Source organism: Molossus molossus, unplaced genomic scaffold (genome assembly GCF_014108415.1).
Source record: "Molossus molossus isolate mMolMol1 unplaced genomic scaffold, mMolMol1.p scaffold_m16_p_3, whole genome shotgun sequence".
NCBI classification, from domain to species: domain Eukaryota; kingdom Metazoa; phylum Chordata; class Mammalia; order Chiroptera; family Molossidae; genus Molossus; species Molossus molossus.
Genome location: NW_023425366.1, coordinates 47,371,507 through 47,394,232, shown reverse-complemented (window position 1 = coordinate 47,394,232; position 22,726 = coordinate 47,371,507). Strand labels below are relative to the sequence as shown.

The 22,726-nt window shown below is 39.9% G+C and overlaps 1 protein-coding gene across 2 annotated transcripts in view; it reads right to left on the bottom strand.

Moving 5' to 3' along the window:
• The window catches only part of BDP1 (B double prime 1, subunit of RNA polymerase III transcription initiation factor IIIB), a 99,954-nt gene that overhangs the window by 65,962 nt on the left and 11,266 nt on the right, over positions 1 to 22,726 (bottom strand). For both annotated transcript variants that reach the window (XM_036278698.1, XM_036278697.1), the window contains exons 5-8: positions 20,495 to 20,623; positions 18,108 to 18,241; positions 16,117 to 16,211; positions 2,857 to 2,911 (exon numbers count right to left, since the gene is read on the bottom strand). In XM_036278698.1, coding sequence (XP_036134591.1) covers positions 2,857 to 2,911; positions 16,117 to 16,211; positions 18,108 to 18,241; positions 20,495 to 20,623 — 413 coding nt within the window. The remainder of the gene's footprint in view (positions 1 to 2,856; positions 2,912 to 16,116; positions 16,212 to 18,107; positions 18,242 to 20,494; positions 20,624 to 22,726) is intronic.

Here is a 22,726-nt window from a genome sequence, read left to right as displayed (position 1 = left end):
TGTAGATTCAATGCCTGGTCGAAGCACATGCGGGAGGTAACCAATCAGTATTTCTGTGTCTGTCTCTCTCTCCCTTCCTCTAAGATCAGTTAAAAAAAAGAAAAGAAAGAAAAAAATAGAGTATAATTAATTAATTAAAAACATAGTGAATGTAGATAAAAGGGTGCTCTCTATATATAAGCTCCAAGATTGGTATGATTATAATATGATCTCAGAAAAAGAGGTATATACCAAAACAAAAATAAATTAGCCTCAGGAAACCAAGCTCAAACCTAGGATTCCTGAAGGCCCTGTTTTTTTGTTGTTGTTGTTGTTGTTTTTTTTATCCTCACCCGAGGACATTTTTCCTTTTCTGTTCTGGTAGAGTGGAAGGGAGAGACAGGAACAGAGAGAGAGAGAGAGAGAGAGAGAGAGAAACATCGATGTGAAAGGGACACATCGAGTGGCTGCCACCCGCACGACCAACCAAGGGCCGGGGACAAACTGCAACCGAGGCACGCGCCCTTAGCGGGAACCGAACCCGGGCCTCTCGGGACCGCAGGTCGATGCTCTAACCGCTGAGCCAAACCGGCCAGGGCCTGAAGGCCCTGTTTTATTACAGACCTAGCCTTTACCTGTTCTGACCTTCCACAGCAATGATGATAAAAAAATACAGCACTAAAATAACCCATAAACGTTCTCAAAGGAATTAAAAATATAAGCTCTAGAAAACCCCATTTAGGTTTAAATTTTTTAAATTTTCCATTACAAAACACCAGAATCACAGAATTTATTATTTTTTGTTATTGTTGTTAATCCTCACTCAAGGATATTTTTCCGTTGATTTTTAGGTAGAGTGAAAGGAAGAGAGGGAGAGAAGGAGATTGAGAGAAATACTGATTGGTTGCCTCCCACATGACCCCTACCAGGACCAGGGATCATTCATGCCCTTGACCAGAAATCAAACTCTCTATCCTTCGATCTGCAGGCTGATGCTCTAATCACTGAGCCAAACCCACCAAGGCCAGAATCAGTGAATTTTAAAGGTATCTATTATAGTAGTTTTAACAGTGGATCCACACCCATAAAAGACTATTTACAGATTTATCACTTCTTTCTGATTATAATAAATAAAATGATGAAAAGTTTCAGGACCACTTCTCTAAACTGGAGAAGGCTGAGGATCATAGTATTCCAGATCTTCCAAAAGCCATTCCTGGAAGTGGTTTCCCTGAGGACCAAATACAACATGGGGTGTAGGGTCCATTCACCTACTTTAGTATTAACTCATTAAATAAACATACATGTTCCTAAACCTAGGTCCTCTCTTTAGATTTTTTCCCTAAGATACACACTATGATAAATAGACAATGAATACAGTTATTAATCATGAAACATTGATAATTATCTTCCAAAGAACAGAGGAACTACTTTATAACAGTACTTAATTGTTTTCTTTACAGATCCCTTGATGTCTTTATCTGGACTTAAAAAGAGCCTAGCTGGTGTGGCTCAGTGGCTGAGCACTGACCCATTCACCATGAGGTCCCCGCTTCAATTCCTAGTCAAGGCACAGGCCTAGGTTGTGAGCAAATACCCAGTGGGGGGCATGCAGGAGGCGGCCAATCACTGTTCTCTCTCACTAATGTTTCTATCCCTCTCTCCTCCTCTCCCTTCCTCTCTAAAATCAATAAAGAAACAAAAATTTTTTTAAAGAAAAAATGTTAACTTTAATGAGGCTATTATTTAGAAGCTGAAAGGTATACATCATTCCTTCAAATCAGGTGTAAATTCAAACGTCATTTCTTTAGACAGAACTTACCTGACCATCCAATCTAAATATACACCCACCTAACTCCCTCTTTTTTCTTCCTTAGAAATTAATCACTACCTGTAATTATCATGCCTATAGACTATATGCCTTTTCCCACCCCATTACACAGAAGGTTGTAAAAGCAGGATTCTCATTTGTCCTGTCACCATTATGTACTCAAAGCCTAAACAGTGACTAGCACACAGAAGGTGGTCAATACTGTTGACTGAATGACTGACTGACCACTGGAAGAAATTACCTATGGTATAATATCTTCCAGAAACAATTGACTCCTTCCAGAATACAGTTCTTTCAGAATAAAGAGGACTTAGAAATGGTATCTTCAGTACACCTGTGACCTCTTGGACTCAGAACTCTACTTCCTTCTTGATGTTTTAGATAATCCCTTTACCTATAGCTCTGTATCAGCAGCCAGACCTGCACTGCTAAAGAGAAAAATTTCCAGTCTTACTCTTCATTTGACAACAAAAGGACAAAACAAATCTAAATCACACTGGAACCAAAAACAAAAGATTGGTCACATTTTTAGAATCTCCAAATGATACATTATTATTATTATTTTTTTTTTTTATCCTCACCTGAGGACATTTTTGCATTCATCTTCGGATAGAGCAGGAAGAAGAGAGGGAGGAAGAGAGAGAAACATCGATGTGAGAGAGACACACTGAGTGACTGCCACGCACACAACCCCAATCAGGGCTGGGGACAAACTGCAACTGAGGTACATGCCCTTAGCACAGCGGTTCTCAACCTGGGGGTGGCGACCCCTTTGGGGGTCGAACGACCCTTTCACAGGGGTCGCCTAAGACATAACAATAGCAAAATTATAGCTATGAAGTAGCAACAAAAATAATGTTATGGTTGGGAGTCACCACAACATAAGGAACTATATTAAAGGGTCATGGCATTAGGAAGGTTGAGAATCACTGCCTTAGTGGGAACCGAACCCGGAACTCTCTGGTCCGCAGGCCAAGACTCTAACCACTGAGCCGAACCAGCCAGGGCTCCACATGATATATTATTAAAAAGGTCTTAATACTTACGGAATGCTTTGTCTATTCTCCATCCATTTGTTTTCTCTTCACGTTTAAATTTATTCTGTTAACAAAATTAAAAATGTTATAGCTATTTTCTCCCACTAAACAAGTGAGGACATGTTTTTTTAAAAAAGCATTGAAAAGAAACTCTTACAGTAACAAAGAACCTAAATAAATAAAAATGTCTTTTCCAATTGGCAAGTTAGTTAACCTTTAGCTTTTTAAAAATAAGGATGAAAGATTTATACCGAGCTTCCTGATCCTCCTATGATCAACAGCACAAATCAGCAATGAAAGCTGGATTTACAGATAGAAAAAATAAAGTCCACTAACATGGAAACAGATCAAGCCTACAATCAATTAAGCTACCCAGTACTAACTCTTAAAAACTAATATATTCATATCAAGTTAAACCTACTACATTATTATTCTAATATGTTTTTTATAGCAAGTAGGGGAGATTGTAAAGAAACATCTAAGCAAAATTTTGAACCCAGGACAAGTTTATCTTTGGAACCTTCTTTATATTAAGGCACATTTCCCCATGCTCCATTCTCAGTAACATTCCAGATGAACTCCATTACAATGGAGATAGAAAGGATTAAGGCTCAATCAATCCTAAGGTCATTAGAATATCTGAGGACTTATGTTTGTATCTCAAAATGTCTACTCATGCATGTATACATCCCAGGAGCTGGAACAATCTGTTAATCTCTCCCTTCTACAGATCAGTGGTCTAACGCTTTTATTAAAAATATAAAAATAAGCCCTGGCCAGTTTGGCTCAGCGGTTAGAGCATCGGCCTGCAGTCCAGAGAGACCCGGGTTCGGTTCCTGCTAAGGGCACATACTTCGGTTGCAGTTTGTCCCCGGCCCTGGTTGGTCGTGCGGGTGGCAGCCACTCGATGTGTCCCTTCACGTCGATGTTTCTCACTCTCTCTCCCTTCCTCTCTCTCCCTCCCATTCTATCTGTACAAAAAATGGAAAAATATCCTCGGGTGAGGATAAAAATAAAATAAAAAAAAAAAGCCCTGGCCAGTGTGACTCCATGGTTACAGCAAAGGCCTGTACATCGAAGAGTAGTAGGTTCTATTCCCAGTCAAGGGCTCGTACCTGGGTTGCAGATTCGATCCTGGACCCCAGTCAAGGTGCTGGAAGGAGGCAACCACTCAATGTATCTCCCTCACATTAATCTCTCTCTCTCTCCCCGCTTCTCTCCCCCTCCCTCCCGCTCTTCCCCTCTCTCTAAAAATCAATGAAAAAAATAACTTTGGGTGAGTTTTAACAACAAATATATACATATATAAAACACTGTATTGGAAAAAAAAGAGAGAAAAGCACACAAAGGAACTACTTCATGACCCCCTTCTTCACTCCAAAAGAATCTAACCACTAACCTGACTTTTAAAGCAATTATTTTCTTGCATTTCCTTACTGTGTATCATTCAAGAGAACATCCTTAGACTCTGTAATTTATCCTTGCCCATTTTTAAAAAACAACTTATTATTTTAACATCTTTAAATTTACAGATTACCTCTCATTTCCATTCTTTTTCTTCATAAACTTTTACGAATAAAGTTTTCAATGATTATCTTTCTCCCTTAAAAGATATTATTCTTTAAACATCTCAAAAGTAAGATCCATAAAAAGTGAGACTATAATCACTAAATTAAATATCTTGAGAGAAATGTCAATAGGTTTTAAGCATTATTCAATTTTAAAATATTGCTACATCATATTTTACCTAATTGGGAACATAATTCAGATTTAAAAGGCCTTTGAAGATTATTTTATATTAGTTACTGATTTCATAGATAGGAACCGCACTATGAGCCAAATTCCATGATCAAAAAATATATTCCGATTAATCTAGGAAAGATGGCTTGGGCAGGACGGGAGGGAGGGGGAGTGTGTGAGAGAGTGAGTGAGTGTGTGAGAGAGTGTGAATGGACGTGAAGGTGGACGACCACACCCCAGCAGTGCAGAGCCCCGGAGAAGAAGGTTCCTGTGCTGTGGACGGAGCAGCCGGCTACTGCGGTAAGCGGCTCTACAGGGTGCTTCTCCCTGCGCTGTGGGGAGGTCCCACCATTTTGGAAGATCCGGGTCTTCCCTGGGAGGAGGCCGTGGAAGCAGCTAGTGCCCAGCAACCTGAGCCCACCAGCACACCTGGCACCATCTGAGCAGTGGACACTCTGTGTCAACACAGACCGGTGCACAGTAGTGGAGCTCCCAAGGTGCTGGTCGCGGAAGCGATGGACAGCCCGGAGCCCAGCACCATCCCCCATAGTAGCAGCCCGATCAGAGTCCAGATATACGCCCAGCAACAGAGGCTGGGGAGCAGAAACCCATACCCAGGCAACAGAAGCACAGACCAGCAGATGAGACCCATCCCCAAAATCTACAGCAAAAGCTGAGCAGGAGTTGAGCCCCACGGGGCAGCAGCACTCCCCAGCCACCACCAGTGGGACCTGGGGCTCCACAGAGGCCTGTGCAGTCCAGTAGCTCACAAGTGCAGTGGGAAGCCAGAGCCGGAGAGAGACCGGTGCGATCCAACTGCCCGCCCACAGGAACAGCAGGGTGCAGGGGCACCAGAGAGGCCCGTGCAACCCAGCAGGAACTGTGCGATCCAGTTACCCGCAGGTCCTGCGGGGTGCTGAAGCACCAGAGAGGCCCCTGTGACCCAGCAAGGACTGTGTCATTCAATTACACGTGCGACCCAGCAGAGATTGTGCCATCCAATAACCCGTGGGACCTGGGGAGTGCTGAAGCACCAGAAAGGCCTGTGCGACCCACCACAGACTGTGCCATCCAATAATCCATGGGACCTGCGGGGTGCTGAAGCACCAGAGAGGCCTGTGCCACCCAGCAGGGACTGTGCCATCCAGTTTCCTGCAGGAGCTGTGGGGTGCTGAAGCACCCGAGAGGCCTGTGCCACCCAGCAGCCCATCACATAGGCATAGAGCCGGGTCCCCAGAGGGACTGGGAGATCCAGTTACCCGCGGGATCTGCAGGATGCAGGGGCACCAGAAAGGCCTGTGCGACCCAGCTGCGCACAAGATAAGCTTAGAGGATGTGAAAAAGGAGGCAGAGTAAATAGAAGCCACACAGATGATCTCCCAGGACCAACGGGAATTACAACTAAAATAAAGACAAATCCTCAGAAAAGCAGCAGGACAAGACCATATAACCAGGGACACCGGTAGGATCTGTGGAGGCGCAAGAGGGTAGCCGGCTGGGAGCCCACGAACAGCAGCAGTCTTAGATGTGAGCAGCGCCCTTGGGGAATAAAGACAAAACCCGCTCCACAGCCCAGGGAGCCAGGACTGAGCACTAAAATAGCCACAGCCACTCACCTGGGGCCTACGGCAGAAGGAGGGTAGACAGGGCTGGAACTCTGCGGGGACACCAGGGATGTGGAGAGCACTCAGAGTTTTTCCTGAGTTGCGGCCACAAAGGGCGGTGGCCAGTATGCTCTTTACCCTAGCTGTGGGGAAAAGCAGCAGCCGCCCCGCGGAGATTCAGGCTTTCCCAGGTGAGGCAAAGAAATAAAAATTGAGGCTCATTAACAACCAGCATCTATCCCACCCACCGGAAATTCTCTTACTCAGGACACCAGGGCTACATTCCAAGGCACTGAGTAACTGAGACTATTACCCACCAGGAAAAAGCTAGAGGATAACTGAACCTTTCCTGGGCTTGCAAATCTACCCAGGAAAGTAAGACTTGACAGAGGTGTTTAACGTGAGTCCACCCAGGCCCACCTAAACCCAGTACAGGGAGCCACAAACAACAGAACACCAACACCCACAGGAAAAATTTGGCAAGCTCCAAAACACACTGAGAAAGCCAAAATGGTGAAACAAAGAAACAAATCCCAAATGAAAGAACAAGAGAACTCTATCGAAGATGAGATCAATGTGATGCAGCTACGCAAATTATCAGAGGTAGAGTTCAGAGCCATGATCTTTAGGAAGCTCAACAGCATGAATAAGGACATCAGCATCATGAGTAAAGATACAGAAACATTGAAAACCAACCAAGTGGAAATACAGAATGATATAGCAGAAATTAAGAACACATTGGAAGGACTAACCAGCAGAGTAGAGGAAGCTGAGGACTGGATCAGTGAATTAGAAGACAGGGCAGAAAAAAATCAACGAATCAGAAAACCAAAAGGAAAAAATAATTAAAAAACAGGAAGATAGCTTAAGAAAACTGTGGGACAACTGAAAATGTAATAACATTCGCATCATAGGAGTTTCCGAAGAAGAAGAAAATGGGCAAGGGTTAGAGAATGTATTTGAAGAAATAATGACAGAAAACTTGCCCAACTAGGTGAAGGAAGAGGCATTCAAGTTCAAGCACAGAGAGCCCCAAGTAAGAAAAACCCAAACAGGCCCACACCAAGACACATAGTAATTAAAATGCCAAATAAATTAAAGACAAACAGAGAATCCTAAAGGCAGCAAGAGATAAGCAACAGGTTACCTACAAAGGAAACCCAACAAGGCTCTCAGCTGACTTCTCAACAGAAACACTACAGGCCAGAAGGGAGTGGCATGAAGTAATCAAGATCATGAAAAACAAGGATCTGAATCCAAGACTACTCTACCCAGCAAGGCTATCATTCAAAATAGAAGGTCAAATAAAGACCTTCCCAGACAAAAAAAAAAAAGGCTAAGGGAATATATTAACACCAAACCAGCACTACAAGATATACTAAAAGGACTGCTGTAATTAGAAGAAATAGCAAGAAAAATAGAACCACACAAAACAAAAATGGCAATAAATAAGTACATATCAATTATCACCTTAAATGTGAATGGTTTGAATGCTCCGATAAAAAGACAGAGAGTAGCTGACTTGATAAGAAAACATGACTACATATATGTTGTTTACAAGAGACCCACCTCACAACAATAGACTCACATAGGTTGAAGGTGAAGGGATTGAAAAAAATCTTTCAAGGAAATGGAAAGCAAAAAAAAAAAAAAAGCTGGGGTAGTAATACTCATATATGATAAAGATTTCAAAATGAAGACCATAACTAGAGACGAAGAAGGCCACTACATAATATTGAAAGGATCTATCCAATAGGAAGATATAACCTTGATAAACATATATGCACCCAATATAGGAGCACCAACATATATTAAAAATCTTTTGGAGGACTTCAAAGGAGAAATTGACAGCAATACAATCACAGAAGGGGACTTCAACACCCCGCAGACATCAGTAGATAGATCTTCTAGACAAAAAATTAACAAAGAAACACAAACTCTAAATGAAGCACTAGATCAAATGGATTTAATAGATATCTACAGAGAATTACACCCCAAAACTGCAGAATTCACATTCTTCTCAAATGCACATGGGACATTCTCAAAGACAGACCACATGTTAGGACACAATCTAAGTATCTACAAGTTCAAGAAGATTGAAATCATATCAAGCATGTTCTCAGATCACAATAGCATGCAACTAGAAATCAACTGCAACAAGAACATACAAAGACATTTGAAAACATGGAGGCTAAATAGCATGTTATTGAACAATGAATGGGTTACCATCAAGGAAGAAATTAAAAACTTCCTGGAAACCAATTAAAATGAACACACACCAACACAAAATCTATGGGATGCAGCAAAAGCAGTTCTGAGAGGGAAGTTCATAGCACTACAGGCCTACCTCAAGAAGCAAGAAAAATTTCTAACAGAATATCTAACCTCACAATTTACAGAACGAGAAAGCAATCAAAAAGAAAACCCCAGAGCAATTAGAAGGAAAGAAATAATAAAGATCAGAGGAGAAACAAATGACATGGAGACCAAAAAAACAATTCAAAAGATCAATGAAACAAAGAACTGGTTCTTTGAAAAGATAAACAAGATTGATGGACCTTTAGCTAGACTCACCAAGAAACAAAGAGAACCCAAATACACAAAATCAGAAATGAAAAAGAAGAAATAATAACTGACACCAAAGAAATACAACGGAATGTTAAGAAATATAATCAACAATTATATGGCCACAAATTCGACAGTCTAAGCGAAATGGACCAATTTCTAAAAACACAGTCTCCCAAAACTGAACCGGAGAAAGATAGAAAACTTGAACAGACCAATAACAACAGAAGAAATTGAAGATGTACTCAAGACTCTCCCAGAAAACAAAAGCCCAGGCCCAGACGGCTTCACGACGGAATTTTACCAAACATTCAAAGAATTAATACCCATTCTCCTCGAACTATTTCAAAAAATTCAAGAAGAAGGAAGACGTGAAAACTCGTTTTATGAGACCAGCATAATTCTAATTCCAAAACCAAAAAAGACACTACAAAGAAAGAAAACTACAAGTCAATATCCCCAATCAACATAGATGCCAAATTCCTGAACAAAATACTAGCAAATCGGATCCAGCAATACATCAAGAAAATTCACCAGGACCAAGTGGGATTCATCCCAGGGATGCAAGGATGGTACAATATTCACAAATCAATAAATGTGATACACCACATAAATAAAACGAAGAATAAAAACCACATGATCATATCAATAGATGCTCAATAAGCATTTGACAAAATCCAGCCCCCATTTCTGATAAAAACACTCAGCAATCTGGGAATAGAGAGATCATATCTCAATATAATAAAGGCCGTATATGAAAGACCTACAGCCAACATATTCAATGGGCAAAAATTAAAAGCATTTCCCTTAAGAACAGGAACAAGGCAAGGATGCCCACTTTTGCCAATCTTATTTAACATAGTATAGGAAATCTTAGCCACAGCAATCAGACAGGAGGAAAAAATAAAAGGGATCCAAATGGGAAAGGAGGAAGTGAAATTGTCATTATTCACAGATGACATGACACTATACGTAGAAAACCCCAAAGACTCCATCAACAATTTACTAGACTTAATAAATGAATTTGGCAAAGTACCAGGATACAAAATTCACATCAAGAAATCGATGGCACTCTTATACACCAATGATGAACTCACAAAAAGAGAAACTGAAAAAACAATCCCATTTACCATCGCAGCAAAATAATTAAGATACTTATGAATAAACTTCACCAAAGAAATAAAGGACCTATTCGCAGAAAACCACAGGTCATTGAAAAAAGAAATAGAGGAAAATATAAAAAAGTGGAAGCAGATACCTTGTTCATGGATTGGAAAAATTAACATCATTAAAATGTCCATACTACCAAAGCAACCTATAGATTCAATGCAATCCCCATCAAAATACCAATGACATACTTCACAGAACTAGAACAAATATTTCAAAAGTTCATAAGGAACCAAAAAAGACCTCAAATAGCAATCCTGAAAAAAAAGAACAAAGTTGCAGTGATTACATTACCAGATTTCAAGTTATACTACAAAGCCACTGTAATCAAAACAGCGTCGTACTGGCACAAGAACAGACATATAGACCAGTGGAACAGAAAAGAGAAACCGGAAATGGACCCAAGGCAATATTCTCAATTATTATTTGTCAAAGGTGGCAAGAGCATACAGTGGAGTAAAGACAGCCTCTTTAACAAATGGTGTTGGGAAAACTGCACAGCTACATGCAAAAAAAAATGAAACTAGACCATCAACTTACACCATACACAAGAATAAACTCAAAATGGATAAAAGACTTAAATGTGACTCATGAGTCCATAAAAATCCTAGAAGAAACTGTAGGCAACAAAATTTCAGTCATCATATGCAGCAGAATTTTCACGGATACATCACCTAAGGCAACAGAAACAAAGGCGAGCCCTGGCCGGTTTGGCTCAGCGGTTAGAGCGTCGGCCTGCGGTACAGAGAGACCCGGGTTCGGTTCCCGCTAAGGGCACGTACCTCGGTTGCAGTTTGGCCCCGGCTCTAGTTGGTCACGCGGGTGGCAGCCACTCGATGTGTCCCTTCACGTCGATGTTTCTCTCTCTCTTCCTCTCTCTCCCTCCCGCTCTATCTGAACAAAAAATAGAAAAAAGTCCTCGGGTGAGGATTAAAAAAAGAAAGAAAGAAAGAAACAAAGGAGAAAATGAACACATGGGACTGCATCAAACTCAAAAACTGCTGCACAGCAAAAGATACAATCATCAAAATGGAAAGGCAACCCACTGTGTATGGGAGAGCATAACTGCCAATGATATATCAGATAAGGGGTTAATTGCCAATATATATAGAATGCTCATACAACTCCACAAAAGAAAGACAAAGAACCCAATTAAAAAATGGGCAGAGGAGCTGAATAGACACCTCTCCAAACAGGACATACAAATGGCCAAGAGACATATGAAGAAATGCTCAACATCACTAATCATTAGAGAGATGTAAATTAAAACAACAATGAGGTATCACCTCACACCTGTCAGAATGGCCACCATCAACAAATCATCGAACAACAAGTGTTGGCGAGGGTGTGGAGAAAGGGGACTCTAATACACTGCTGGTGGGCATGCAGACGGGTGCAGCCACTATGGAAATCAATATGGTGTTACCTCAAAAAATTAAAAATTGCACTTCCATTTGTCCCAGTGATCTCACTTCTAGGAATATACCCTAAGAAGCCTGAAACACCAATCAGAAAGAATATATGTACCCCCATGTTTGTAGCAGCACTATTTACAGTAGCTAAGATCTGGAAACAGCCCAAGTGTCCATCAGCAGACGAATGGATAAAAAAGTTGTCTTACGACTTCTGGTCAAGATGGCGGCGTAGATAAACGCGGTATCATGTCCTCCCACAACCACATCAAAGTTATAACTAAACTACAGAACAACTATCATTCCAAACCGCCTGAAATCAAGCTGAATGGAAGTCCTACAACTACGAAATTAAAGCAGCAGCCACATCGAGACTGGTAGGAGGGGCGGAGGCGCGACGGGCTGGTCCCACACCCACGTGTGGTGGATAAAAATCAGGAGGACACCTGGCTGGGAAGGTCTTCCCTGAGGACTGAGGGGTCCCCGTCCCACATCAGAGGCCCCACTCAGGGTTCCAGTGCCAGGAAGGGAAGTTCCCATAACTTCTAACTGGAAAAACCAGCGGGAACTGAGGCTCAGGGAAGCTGGCGGCTGGAGCCCCAGGCAGCTCCTTAAAGGGCCCGCGCAAGGACTTATAGAACTCACTTCCTCTAAGCTTGGAGGGGAGGCAGCTCGAGGGGCACCAGAGACATACAGGGAAGAACTGAGCTGTTTGGCTTTGGAGTGAGGGCTGGAGAAGGGGCTTTCTCAGGGACAAACTGCTGTCAGAGGCCTTTGTTCCTTTGGTGAGCCCTTCCCTGGGGCGGCAGACAGTCGCCATAACTGGGACTCCAGCAACCTGGCTCACACTGGTTGCCCCAAACTGGTGATTCCCTGAGGCCCCGCCCCACCCAACTTTAGGCTCACCCAAGCTGTTGCCAGTTGCTTAACCATAGCATTGGCCTATCTTGGATCCTACTTCAGGTTTTCCTAAATTCTTTCAAACAAGCAGCATCTGGTCTCAAGTAGCCCCATACCTCTCATTAAGTAATACACAGAAACAAACACAGGGAGGCAACCAAAATGAGGAGACAAAAAAACAGGTCCCAAATGAAAGAACAGAACAAAACCCCAAGAAAAGAACTAAGTGAAATGGAGATAAGCAACATAACAGATGCTGAGTTCAAAATACTGCTTATAAGGATGCTCAATGAACGTCAGTGAATTTAGTGAGGGCCTCAAGAGCATAAAAAAGGACCAGTCAGAAATGATGGATGCACAGTCAGAAATGAAGGAGGCATTAACTGAAATAAAGAATAATTTACACAGATTCAATGGTAGAGTACGTCAATCCAGGAAGCAAATCATCGATTTGGAATATAAGGAAGCAAAAACGCCCAATCAGAACAGCAAAGAGAAAATCGAATCCAAAAAACTGAGGAGAGTGTAAGGAACCTCTGGCACAACTTCAAGCATGCCAACATTCGCATCTTGGGGTGCCAGAAAGAGAAGAGAGAGAACAAGAAATTGAAAACCTGTTTGAAACAATAATGGCAGAAAACTTTCCTAACTTGGTGAAGGAAACAGACATACAAGTCCAGGAAGCACAGAGAGTCCCAAACAAGATGAACCCCAAGAAGCCCACACCAAGACACATCATCATCAAAATGCAAAAGGTTCAAGACAAAGAGACAATCTTAAAAGCAGCAAGAAGCCCTGGCTGGTTTGGCTCAGTGATTAAAAGCAGCAAGAGAACAGCATTTAGTTACCTACAAGGGGGTTCCCATAAGGCTGTCAGCTGATTTCTCAAACGAAACTTTGCAGGCCAGAAGGGAGTGGCAAGAAATATTCACAGTGATGAAAACCAAGAACCTACAACCAAGATTACTCTATCCTGCAAAGCTGTCATTTAGAATCGATGGCCATATAAAGACTTTCCCAGACAAGAAAAAGTTAAAGGAGTTCATCACCACCAAACCGTTACTGTATGAAATGATGAAGGGTCTTTTTGAAGAAAAAGATAAAATATATGAACAAACAAAATGGCAATGAATACATATCTATCGACAATGGAATCTACAAACAAAATGAATAGGCAGAATAGAAACATTCTCATAGATACAGAGAACATTTTGTTGGTTGCCAGATGGGAGGGTTGGGGGAATGGGTGAAAAAAGTGAAGGGATTAAGAAGTACAAATTCATTGCAAGACTGACAAACTTCAAAGGGAAAGGGGTTGGGAGGTGGGAAGAAATAAACCAAAGAACTTATATGCATAACCAATGGACACAGACAATAGTGTGAGAAAAGGCGGGAGGCGGTGGGAGTGGGGAGGAGGGGTCAGTGGGGGGAAAATGAGGAACATCTGTAATACATTCAACAATAAAGATACAAAAAAAAGCGGTGGTACATATACACAATGGAGTACTATGCAGCTGTAAGAAAGATCTCTTATCCTTTGAGACGATAATACTGGAGAGTATTATCCTAAGCGAAATAAGCCAAGCAAAGAAAGACAAATATCACATGATCTCACTTATCGGTGGAATATAATGAACCTAACAGAATGAGGAACGGGGTAGTCCCAGAGATGTGGAAGTGGGTACAGACTGACAACCCCAGAAGAGGGGGTGGAGAGGGGAAGAGATAAACCACAGAACTTATATGCATGTATATATGAACAATGGACATGGACAACAAAGGTGGGGACAGGGTGGGGAGGGGGAGGGAGGGGAGAATAAGTGAGGGAAAAAGGAGAAACATCTGTAACTAAAATAAATAAATTAAAGAGTAAATGAAATAAAAATTTTAAAAATAATAAATAAATAAATTCCATAATTTCCACCTCTGGCCCTGACAAAGTAACTGGTTACAGGAGTATTCCACACATCCAACCCCACCATAAATAACTTTTAACAATGAACAAAATAAATGCATCAACTATTTTCAAGCATTGGACAATAGGCAGAACAACAAAGACTACAATCCAACAATCCCCGAGAGAAGGGAAACACACAAGGTGTACCAGTGTTCACCCTGGTTCTCTTCCTGAGCTAACTTTCCAATCCAATGAAAGGGAGATAAAGGCCAAATAAAGCAGAGATCCCGCTGAGCTAAGGAGGTAGAGAATGTTTAGGGCAGGGTTCCAGAGAGAAGAGAGCTATTTAAAAAGGAGCCTCACAAGCCTGGTGAAAGTACCCCATGTCTTGGTTATATCTGAGTTGCATAACTCCAGAGCATGAGGCCTAGTGCAGATCAGCCACTACAGGGATGAGAATGGAAGGAAGATACCAGAAGTCACATAACACAGTGAGATGACAGAGTTCAAGCCCACACGAATGGAAAACTTTAATACCCATTTACCAGAAGAGCCACCACTCAGATATATGGATCACAGTAAAGGAGTCTTTCTTAACATTCTAGCATGGGAATTAAGCCCTAATGCCCTAAGGCACTCACTATACATAATGAATAAATCCCAGCATGTCTAAATGATATTTATCCCTGGAATCCAAGGTTGTTTCAACATTCGAAAATCAGTGTAGTTCACTAGTCTATTTCCACTTTTCTACACTTTGCCCAAAGACCTGTTGGAACTTCACCAAACTTTTAGGGGAAGAGTTTAAAATAATTTTGAGAGAAATAGTCTAATGACAAATTTATCATAAGTTACTTGGATCAGCTCCTCTACACAATCAATTTCTAGCCTTCTCAGAACTTGAACATTTTGTTCTCAACATTAAAAAATATAAATATTTCTGCCCTGGCCGGTTTGACTCAGTGGTTAGAGCATCCGCCTGCAGTCGAGAGAGACCCGGGTTCAGTTCCCACTAAGGGCACATGCCTCGGTTGCGGTTTATCCCCGGCCCTGGTTGGGTCATGCGGGTGGCAACCACTCGATGTGTCCCTTTCATATCAATGTTTCTCTCTCTCTCTCCCTCCCTCCCACTCTATCTGAACAAAAAATGGAAAAATGTCCTCGAGTGAGGATAAAAATAAATATATATATATAAACATAAATATTTCTCATCTTTTGTAGAAATACAATGACCATTACACTGTACATTGTTCATCAAGTGATCAATCCATGCCTAGCCCAAGGGAAAAAAAATCTATCTTTTCTAATGGTCCCTTTAATTAATGAAGTTTAAACACACAGTTGAATAAAGATCTCACTATCAAATGGAAATGCATTACAGCAACACAGTGTACACTCAAATGCACCCCAACCCAGGAAACCTATAATAAAGTTTCTCAACAAAAAGAACTATAAAGCAGAGAAAGCCCATCCTTTTAGGCACATTACAGCACAAACTGAAATCACTGCTATTGTTAATAGTGTCACTGGTTGTCCAAAAGTTAAGGTGGCCTAAGAAAGCAATAGTTACATCAGATAATGAGAACTATGTAATTCAGCATGCTTCTCTTCAAGTCTTCCTAGGAAATACATAAATATATTTTGTGATCAAAAAGCTACCCTTAACCCAAATACTCTAGTACATTCATCTTCCCTCTTCATTATTTAGCTCTTCTTTTATCTTAGTTTCAGTGGTTTTATTGGTACTCCCTCAAAGACATTTTAGAAGTAGACAAGATATAAATAAGAAAATACAACAGTAAAGTTAAGGAAATTGTATTCATATTAGAATGGAAAAATATTACATTAATTTTTGAGCTATAAAAAGAAACAGGTATACCAAAAATATAATAGTGAAAAAGGGTACTGAGATTTAAATCAAAGGTTAAAAAAATTAATTTTTTTAGTTTCTTTCTAATCAACAAATGTAATAGGTTTACTTTACCTTAATTTCTATCCTTGCTCTGTGAGGAAAGAGCTGTCCAATCATAGAAAAGTCAGTGCCTACCATGCTAATGGCTAAAAAAAACATATCTGTTTCTGTAAAAAAAAATATATAGAAAGACAAAATTAATCTTCTTCATATTTCAGAGGAAACAAACATTATCCAAGTATATACTTTGAGTTAAAATAAATTTGATAATACTTGGTAGTTTTTTATTACAGTCCAATAGATCTTTAGTCATAGAAATAACTATATGTACAAAATTACAGACGTATTTCAATTTTGTTGCAAAGAACCTCATGGATCTAAAAACATCTTCTCTAAGCCCTAGCCAGGTAGCTCAGCTGGTTAGAGCTTTGTCCCGATACACCAATGATTCCAGTTCGTTCCCCAGTCAGGGCATTTACAAGGAGTAATCAATGAATGCATAAATAAGCAGAACAGCCCGGGCTGGTGTGGTTCAGTTGGTTGGAGCATTGTCCCAAACACCAAAAGGTGGCAGGTTCTATATTCCCAGTCAGGGCACATACCCAGGTTTCAGGTTCTATCCTGGGTCAGAGGGTATATAGGAGGGAACAGATCAATGTTTCTCTCTCACACAGATGTTTTCTCTCTCCCTCTCTGTCTCTCTTTTCTCTCTCTCCCTTCCCCTCTCTAAAAAATCAATTAAAAAATAAAATAGCCCTGGCCGGTTTGCCTCAGCAGTTAGAGCATGACTCAAGGACCAAGTAGTCATGAGAGTTCAATTACAAGCAAGGGCATGCACCTGTTCTGGGTTTGATCCCCAGTCCCAGAGGAGTTGTGCGGGAGGCAACCAATGTGTCTCCCTCACATCAATGCTTCTCTCTCTCATCTCCCTCCCATTCCATCTGAAAAAAAAAAAAAAAAAAATCAATGGAAAAATATCTTCAGGTGAAGATTAAAAAATAAATAAAATAAATTAAAAGTAGAATAACAGCCCTGATGGTTTGGCTCAGCGGTTAGAGCATCAGCCTGCGGTCCAGAGAGACCCGGGTTCAGTTCCCACTAAGGGCATGTACCTCGGTTGCAGTTTGTCCCTGGCCCTGGTTGGGTTTGTGCGGGTGGAAAACACTCGATGTGTCCCCTTCACGTCGATGTTTCTCTCTCTCTCCCTCCCACTCTATCTGAACAAAATATGGAAAAATGTCCTCAGGTGAGGATAAAAAAATAAATAAATAAAAGTAGAATAACAAATTGATGTTTCTCTCTGTCTCTCCCTCCCCTCTAAATTCAATTTAAAAAATTAAAAACATCTTTAAACTTATACAGAAACATGGTATAAGAAATCTGCATGCTCATACCAAAGCAGCTGGAATTTTTTTTTTTAAAAAGACATTCTGCCTATCTGGTCTCAAAATCGGGCATAGCGAATTCAGTATCACCATTACGTAAGCAACTAAGATGTGCTTAGTAGTATGTGAAAGAAAGCAGCTAGAAAAATACATAAGGAACTGTTGACAGAAGTAACCTCAAGCTAATAGGGAAGTACAGAATCTTTCTTTTCACTCTATATTATTCTGTTACATTGGAATTTTTTCCCAAAACAAAATACTACTTCTACAATAAAAAGTAAGTTAATAAGCAACAGCATGCAATAGACAATACATACTTTTGAACTGCATAATTTTTAGTTGTAGAAACTTTATTATGCAATACTATCTAAGGTAGAAAATATTGTAAGCATTAGAAATATTGTTAATTCTTCATTAAAACAGTACTTGTTGTACAGAGATTTAACAGAGAGAAACATTCCAGCCCAAATGGCCATAATGCTAATTCCTAAAAATCTTTCTAAGATAGTTATAGTGCCATGAGGGTGGGGATAAGGGAGTGTCAATAAAATTAGCTAGACAGAAGCCACATGGTAGTTTGCATTTTATTTAGGGGAGACTGGTTTAATTCAAAAACAGAAAATAATTCATTTCATTTCAAATAAATGACCTACACAATATAAAATGAAAATTAGTTACCTTTATTTGACCATGGTTTAGAATAATAGTTTTTCCTAAAGCTGGAATATGTAGTTGTAGAACCACGCTCAAATATGGGGTCATTTTCTTCAACAACACAGGGACCTTTCGTCCTTAAAACTTCTACAGTTAAACTGAAAGAAACACATTTTTAAATAGATCCACAGTAAAAACAAGTAAGAAAACAGGTAGCAAATAATATTTGAATAGTGATACTTTGAAATTTACCATGGCAGAGTCACATTAAAAGTACAGTATGCATTTTGAGGTATGCATATTTTCTAAGAATCTAATTTTCACCTAACATTTGATTGTCAGGGGCCCTGGCCAGGTAGCTCAGTTGGTTAGAGCACCAACCTGTTACATCAAGGTTGCATGTTCAATCCTTAGAGCACATACAAGTATCAATCAATGAATGCATAAATAAGCAGAAAAACAAATCAATTTATTTCTCTCGCTCTCTCTCTCAAATCAATATATAAAAAAATAAAATGTGCCCGGCCAGTGTGGCTCAGTGGTTGAGCGTCCACCCATGCACCAGGAGATGGCCAGTTTGATTCCCAGTCAGCGCATATGCCCAAGTTGTGGGCCCAATCCCCAGTGGGGGGCATGCAGGAGGCGGCCAATCGATGTTCTCTCTCATCAATGTTTCTGTCTCTCTTTCCCTCTCCCTTCCTCTCTCTCTAAAATCAATAAACAAAAAATAAATAAAATGTGATTGCCAGGGAGTAAAAATAAATGTCAACTTTTTTTCAAAATCCTAAAAGCAATATAAAATTTAGAAAATATCTTTGAGCTACCTAAAAAATTATTTGTTTTACTGACTTCTGCATGTCTCCTATATTCAATATATATTATCTATCATGCGAGACTCAACAAAGGATGTTGGAAAATATAAGATATTTATATTTATGTTTTATACTCCTGCAGGCAAAGCAGTTAAATATGTTTTTAACTATTTATTTAATGACCAGTAAAATCATCATCACAAAATATGGAAAAACAACATGTAAAAACAATTATCATTAACAGTAGTACATTTAATTATCATAGAATCTATATGCTATAAAGTAATTTTTTACTGGTTAAACTGTAAGGAGAGTTTCTATCCCCTTTTTTTACTTACTAAAAAACTATCTACTTTTTAAAAAAATACATTTTGGAAAGACAACTAAATTCCACAATTCCACATATGAGAAATTTAATGTCATAACTGAGAAATTAAACCAGAAAGTGAATTAAACCTTACCATAAAAAATCAGAAAATATGTTAAACTATGTTTCATTGCATTTTCCTTAGTTATCACCATCCACCAGATTATGGTATTTAGTTAATAATATGAAAACTTGAATACTGACTTCAAGACTGAAACAATCTTTGAAATCTATCCTCAGAGGAAGACAGCATATGATTAGCTCAAAAGCTCATCCCAATTACCAGTACAGTTGATAAAACAACAGTGGTACTGCCACCTTCACATACAAAATAGAGAATTATAAAAATTGCTAAAAATCATGGCTCTGTTCGGGTAGTTTAATTGGTTAGAGCATCATCCTGCTACACCAAGGTTACAGGTTCGATCCCATCAGGGCACATACAAGAATCTACCAATCGCCCTGGCCAATCTGGCTCAGCAGTTGGAGCGTCAGTCCAATCCAGGTCAAGGGCACACACCTCTGTTTCAGGTTTGATCTCTTGCCCTGGTCCTAGCTCTGGCTGGGGTCATGTGGGAAGCGACCAACTGATGTGTCTCTCTCACATCCATGTTTCTCTCTCTCTCTCTCCCGCCCTCCCTCCCACTCTATCTAAAAATCAATGGAAAAATGTCCTCAGGTGAGGATTTAAAAAATAAAAAATCAACCAATGATGCACAAATAAGTGAAAACAACAAATCTTTCCCCCCACTCTGCATCTTCTTCCCTCTTCCTAAAATCAATTTTTTAAAGTCTTAAAAATGAAAGTTGCTAAAAATTATAAATGAATCCAACACACCTTTCTATTTACAACATCCATTGTGCAAATATAAACATCAGACTCTAAATGACAATGACAGATAAACTCAATTTCTTTCATTGGACAAGCAATTTTGTTGTGATGAAACCATGAGCTCTTGCTCTTTTTTTTTTAACTTTTTTGTTTGTTTGTTCTTTAAATAGGTTTTTATTAATCTTTTTTGAGAGAGAAGAAGGGAGAAAGAGAGACATTGATGTGAGAAACACTGATCGGCCAAATCCTGCATGTCTGCTACTGAGAATGGAGCCAACCCAGGCATGTGCCCTGACCGGGAATCGAACAGGGACTCAAATTGGGACTTCTTAGTCCATGGGACAATGCTCAATCCACTAAGCCACAACAGTCGGGCTTGCTCTTTATTTTTATAACTCACCTTTCTTCATCCAAAATTATGGAACCATCTTCTGCCACTTTTACTCGAGGAACCAGCAATGGACCATCATCCATCTCTTCTTCCAGTTCTTCATTATCTTCAACATCAGGAGTACTCTTATCTTCTTGCCTATCAAAGGTAAACACAGGTTAATTCATATATCCATAGGAAGTGTTTCTGACTATTTTGAACTTCTAAAATAAAATATTGCAAATTCAACCTTCTAGCTATTTCCAAGTTTCCCTATAATCTAATTGAAAATACTATGTATTGCCCTAGCTGTGTAGCTTAATTTGTTAGAGCGTTGTCCCAATATACCAACGCTGTGGGTTTAATCCCGAGTCAGGGCACATACAAGAATCAACCAATGGTCCAGCCAGTGTGGCTCAGTGGCTGAGCGTTGTCCCATTCACCAAAAGGTCACCAGCTCGGTTCCTGGTCAGAGTACATGCCCAGATTGTGGGCCAAATCCCCAGTGGGGGTCAAGCAGGAGGCAGCCAATCAATGTTCTCTCTCACCGATGTTTCTATCTCTCTCTCCCTTTGTTCTTCTCTCTCTAAAATCAATAAAGAAAAAATAAAATAAAAGTCAACCAATGAATACATAAATAAGTGAAACAACAAAAATCTATGTTTCTCTCACTCTCTCTTTAATCAATCAATCGATCAATCAATAGAAGAAAATACCATGTGTTGTTATAGAGAAGGTTATAAGTTTTTCTCAAATTTTACCTAGTAGCATTTAATAATAAGCCTTACTCTCTTTGAAAATAAAGAGAAATAAATGATCATCTTTTCTATCTCAAAAGAGTATCACAGTAAAACATCTATGTATTATAGAAGTAACAAAAATAACCCTTATATTTATATAGCATTAGTTTCCAAATCATTTTGTTAACTCTCAGAACAACCACTGGGGGTACTTTCATACCCATCTAAGGCTTGGAGAAGACAAGTAACTTTTGCTCTAGATTACACAAACATTACTATTTGTGTAGTATACACCAAGAAGCCAAACATAATTTTCCAAGTAATGACTCCAAACCCCATATACCTTCCATTTAATTACATTGTCTCCTTAAGGTTTTACTGAAGCAAGCATACCAATAAATCTATTAAAACATAACCTAGTTGTAAAGCTTGAGAGTTCTGCTTTAAAACAATGTGGATTCTAAAAAAAAACAACAGTAATCATTACATAATAAACCTTGAAGTACCAAACAGAAAATCTCAATGTATCTATTAATTTTCCACAATCCCCCACCATAAATTACAAGCCTATAATAACTTCCTATGAAGTCTCTTGGAGGGCCTTCTTTGTAGTAACATGACAGTGCAATGTGGAAGGCAACAGAGAGCTTGTATAAAAAAGACTCAATGATGGCATCAAAACTACACCTATAGCAGAACAGCATGCAGAGAATGCTCAGAAAGGAAAATGAAGTGGGGTGGGAGCAGGCAGGAGAGAGTCAATGGGGCAAAAGGGGAGACATCTGTAATACTTTCAACAATAAAAAGAAAAAAAAAAAGGGAAAAAATTAAAATGAAAGGGAAAGAAAGGGGGAAGAAGAAAGGGAAAATAGGAGAAAGGAAACAAAAAGAAATATACTAGCCCTGGCCAGTTTGGCTCAGCGGTTAGAGTGCCAGCCTGCAGTCCAGAGAGACCCAGGTTTGGTTTCTACTAAGGGCACATACCTCGGTTGCGGTTTGTCCCCAGCCCTGGTTGGGTCGTGTGGGAGGTAGCCACTCGATGTGTCACTTTCACGTTGATGCTTCTTTCTCTCTCTCTCTCTCTCTCTCTCTCTCTCTCTTCCTCTCTCTCCCTCCCACTCTATCTGAACAAAAACTAGAAAAATGTCCTCGAGTGAGGATAAAAACAAACAAACAAAAAAAAATACTAAATATATGTTTGCTTGAATAAACATAGACTAGAATTAGAATGATACATTTAAAAAATTAGTGCTCTGGCCAGTTTGGCTCAGCGGTTAGAGCATCACCCTGCAGACCAGACTTTCAGGTTCGATTCCGATCAAGGGCATGTACTTCGGTTGTGGTTAGGTCCTGACCCTGGTTAGGGTCATACAAGAGGCAACCAATCAACGTGTCTCTATCACGTTTCTGTTTCTGTTTCTCTCCCTCTCCCCACCCCACCCCACCCCAACTGTGTCTGAAAATGAATGGAAAACTATCCTCAGCTAAGGATTTTTTTTAAATAAATAAAATAATTGGTAAC